We start from the raw sequence: 4,711 nt of genomic DNA, 5'->3' as shown, positions 1-4,711 counted from the left end.
AAACTGTTCCTGAAAAGGATGTTATGACAGACGTTGACACATCTGTGGACCAACCTAAGGCTGATGTTACTATTGTCTAGAAACCTGTTCAAGAAACTGTTGTGGTGAAAGATGTTGGGACATCTGTTGACCCATCTGATGAAGAAACAGGGTCTGATGAAGAGAATTCTACTGAGGTTGAAGAAGGGTCTCTCAGTCTAAAGAAAGTCATCAAACTGTGCCACTTAATGAAGAAGTGGTTGATTCTGAAAAGAATATGTATGAGGTTAATGTGCCTGCTAGTAAGAAGAAACAGAGTCTGAAAAGAAAGGAAGCATCTTCAAGTGACTCTAAGTATGATGTTGAGGAGGATGTGCCAGACATCAAACCGTTTGCCTCAAAGAAAAAGTATGGTGGGAAAAAGATCCCTCAGAATGTGCTTGTTGCTCTCTGTGACAATGTTTCCTTTCATCGTGCTTCCTTTGCACAAAGATGGGATCATGTGTACAAGGGGAGTTTTTGTTAGATGGATTCTCCATGCCCTAATTGGAAGACCACATGCTTTGATACCATGCTGGAAGAACCTGTGCTAGAAGCTGTGTTACCATATGTTGCAACATCTTTGCTAACATGTGACGTATTTTGTGATTGCTCCTATTCGCTCTGATACCATGCTAGATAAACATGTTGAAACATCTTTGCTAACATGTGCTATGTGTTGTGCTATCATGTGTTGAAACATCTTTGTTGTCAATGCTCTGATACCATACCGGAGGAACCTGTGCTATCTGATGTGCTACTAGATGGTGAAACATCTTGGTCATCATGTTGAAAATTTTGTGCTGATGAAGTGTGATCTGTTTTAGGCTATTTGATGATGACTCCACTGCTGATTTATATCTGATGAGGTATGTATCCCATGGTGTTGTCTTCGTTTGTAGTAGCTCTGTGCACTATGTTCTTGGATATCTCTACTATTGTACTCTTTGATTAATGCATGAAGACCCTATTTTGTCTAAACTTCTGACTAAAAAGGGAAGTAGTTTAGTAGCTGGTAGGCACGATATGTTTTGCTGCTAATGTCTGTTGTGCTACCTGATGTTGAAACATATGCATGATCTTTTAGTGGTTGGATGTGTTCTACTATATGATGTGGTGTCTGATGCTTAGACATCTGCTAATCTGAGTGGTGTAGTATTGAATTTGTGCTGCTATATGCTTATGTGCTGATATGGATGATAAAATTGAGGGGGAGTATGAATTGTTTTCTGATGATCATTCTGATAAGCATGTGTCAATGTATTTGGAGGGAGTGAAATTAATTTTTGCTCTGATTCTGATTTTGAGGGGAAGTAGCATAATGCAGTAAGTAGTTACTATTCTGTTGTGCAAAGCTCTATTTGTTTGCTCTGGATGATGTCCTGCCATATGTTGGAACATCCTGGATGCATGAGAACTTATTTTTCTCAGCTATGTGAGAATTTACTCTTCCCAACTGCTACTTTGTGGTTTGCTTAAGGAGTTGTGATCTGTGATGTGTTTTGTGTGCGGTGGCAGTATGTGATGTATGGTATCTGATGATTATATGATGTGGAGCATAATGTTGAGGACATTTGTCTTTTTTTGTTGGTACGTGATGTAATGCCTCTGCTATTTCAAGACTATGGATTGCTAGATACTAATATATGGATCTGTTATGCTCTGATATTCTGCACTATGGATTTCTGTGATGTTCATTACTATTGCTCTTAATGCATGAAGTTTTTGTTTGGCATATTTTGTGGCTAAAAAGGGGGAGTAGTATGTTTGCGTTTGTCTGCTACTTTATAATGTTGTATATGATGTTGTGAGATGCTAGTCTAGCATGTCTACGAAGAAGTAGTAGTGTGTGCAGTGACATGCATGAATTCAGGGGGAGTAAGAACTAGTTTTTCTGATGGCCTGATGTGATGCATGAGCTGATGTATTCAGGGGGAGCAAAAGTATGTTTTTCTCTGATCTGATATTAACGGGGAGTAATGCAATATCAAGTTCTCTGCCTATGTGTGCTTAATGTATGGATGTTATGATGCGCTACAAAATGTTGAAACATCTTGATGCTGATGTGGGAATTTATTTTTCCTAAGTGTGCTTGTGAGAGTTTATTTCTCTCTACTGAAGGATGAAGCTAAGTTGGTTATGATTCCGTTGCTGTGTATGCCTCTGATGGTTTATGGTAAAGTTTATTTCTTTACCCTGTGCGTTATTTTCATTTGAGGAAATCTTTTGGAAGTAACATAGAAGATGTTCTACCTTCCTTCATATTTGTGTGTTCACGTTGACTTGAAGGATTGTATGGTTTTTAAATCTCTCTGTGCTAATTAATGGGCTGAAGTTGTTTTAGCCAAAAATTGCCAAAGGGGGAGATTGTTGGATATTTGTGTGTTGGCCTGATTTTGCTAAAACAAATATACAAGCAAGATGTTGGACCAAATGTTTCAACATGTTAGGTACAAAAGATGTTGGACGAAATGTTGTAACATGTTTGGGTACGACAGTCAGATTGCCCAAATCTCGCGCATTTATTACACGTATCTGCTATATATGGAAATCCACTCTACAAACGTGTATATCAAGATTTGATCTGATCAAGACGTTATTAGTGAAGATATGTTCTTATCATGACTTAATGGAATGATTAACACATTGTTTATTTCCTAAAGAGGATCAACCATTTTAGGAAAGTTTTTATTAAGGCCTGATTTGCTTAGCTGGACGTGACTCAAAGACCAGCTGTGTTCTGAAGCTTATCTTGGATGATCAGGAGTGTGCTAGCTCTGTCTATATAAAGAAGACTCAAGACCAATATTTTATGAACGGAAACCATTGTTCATCAAAGATGTAGTCTTTAGGGTTTCGTGTCTTTAAGCCACTCTCTAGGAGACTTGGTGTAAGTGAACCACTCGGGTTGTGAGATGGTCACTATGTCCTCACTCAGAAACCTTTAGGTAATGAGTAGAGTTTTGTAATATCTCTGAAGCTTTTAAGCAAGGAGATAGTGTTTGTATTTTTTAATTGTGATTCTTACTTGTGGATTCTATAACACGAGTTAAGAACTGAGTTTGTTATTGTTTTAAGGTTACTCCTAAGCTTTGAAGTACGGAGTTAACTATGTGTGATTTACTCGAAGCTTTTAAGCAAGAGTAAAGTATGTCACGGAGATTGTCACTACATTGTATTCAACATTGTATAAACAACACAGGTTGTGTTGGTTGAGTGGAAGTGAGATGGGATCTCATGTCTAGGAGTTCCTAGGCAGAAGTTGCATGCGTAGTGTCGAGGTCATAAGGCGTAAACCTAGGATTTGCTGGAGGTCTTAGTGTAAGACGTAAACCGAGGGTTTGCTGGAGGTCTTAGTGTAAGACGTAAATTCAAAGGGTTTGCTGGAGGTCTTAGTGACTAGAGCTATTAGTGGATTTCCTTCCTGGATTGGTATCCCCCAGAGTAGGCAGGTTGGCTGAACTGGGTTAACAATTTCCTGTGCAGTTTATTTACTTGTTGATTTTATTATGTTTCGTAAGATGTTCCAACATTAAGTATGACATTCTCTTTAAGTTAAATGTTGGAACATCTGATCAAACATTATTCCTCAGTATCCGTTTTAATGTTATATGCCTTGCCGTGTTATTCATGTCAGGCCAGATGTCTCGACATTCTATACAACATCTGGTTCTGCTATTCCAGAATTTCAGAAAGCTACACAAGATAGGCAAAAGAGTTATGCGGATAAGCATCGTAGGCCTTTGGAATTTGAAGCGGGTGATCTTGTATTTCTTAGAGTTACACCGACCACGGGTGTTGGAAGAGTTTTGAAAGCTAAGAAATTAACTCCGAAGTTTATTGGACCGTATCAAATTACGGAAAGGATAGGAAAGGTAGCTTATCGTAACGCGTTACCACCGGTACTATCTCGGATTCATGATGTGTTCCATGTTTCTCAGTTGAGAAAATATACTCCCAACCCCTCACATGTGATCAAACCGGACGATATCCACTTGAAAGAGAACTTGTCATTTGAGGTTCCGCCGATCAAGATTGCGGATAGGAAGATGAAGCTTTTGAGGACAAAAGAAATACCTTTGGTTAAGGTAATTTGGAACGAAGCTACCGGAGATGCGACATGGGAACTTGAAAGCAAAATAAAAGAGCAATATCCGGAGTTATTCAACGACGTTTAAGTTTCGAGGACGAAACTTCTTTTTGGAGGGTAGTAATGTAAGACCCGTAATTTCACAGTTTATTTTGTGTAAGGAAAATAAATATTGGATAAAAGTTTTAGGGTTTTTGTTTAAGTCGTTTTGTATGTATCGTTGAAATAACGGCATTTTTGGCTGAGTTTAAGTCTGTTTTGTGCTCGTGCGCTGAAAAGGCACAGACTTTTGGGCTGTAATCCTCTTTTATGTATGAGAAGGTTTATGCAAATTCAGAATGACGAGTTTTGGATTATTCTCGCTTTTGGAAAAATGAGTAGAAATTTTACCCGCTGACGTAAAATTTTACGGTTTCCGAATTCAGTAAATTTTGGGTGGAAGTTTTATATATCTGCGCGAGTTAGGATATGTCCTGAGAATAGTTTTCGAGAGTGTGGAAGAAAATTACAGTCGTGGAAAAAGATTCGGCGATAAGTTTTGGAATTATTTTAAGACGGACTTCCGTTCCGTAAGTTTTCTGTTTTTACGAATTTTGCTCGTCG

At 38.4% G+C, this 4,711-nt stretch overlaps 1 protein-coding gene across 1 annotated transcript; it reads left to right on the top strand.

Annotated features, from left to right (window-relative positions):
- The first annotated feature begins 256 nt into the window (after positions 1-256).
- LOC123886157 lies at positions 257-4,196 on the top strand. The gene is made up of 2 exons (XM_045935495.1): positions 257-392; positions 3,703-4,196. Exons 1-2 carry the CDS (start codon positions 257-259, stop codon positions 4,194-4,196), a joined length of 630 nt encoding a protein of 209 aa, XP_045791451.1.
- The last annotated feature ends 515 nt before the right edge of the window (positions 4,197-4,711 follow it).

Source organism: Trifolium pratense, linkage group LG5, assembly GCF_020283565.1.
Source record: "Trifolium pratense cultivar HEN17-A07 linkage group LG5, ARS_RC_1.1, whole genome shotgun sequence".
NCBI lineage: Eukaryota > Viridiplantae > Streptophyta > Magnoliopsida > Fabales > Fabaceae > Trifolium > Trifolium pratense.
Note: the sequence above shows the minus strand (reverse complement) of the source record. Positions and strands in the feature narration are given on the sequence as shown.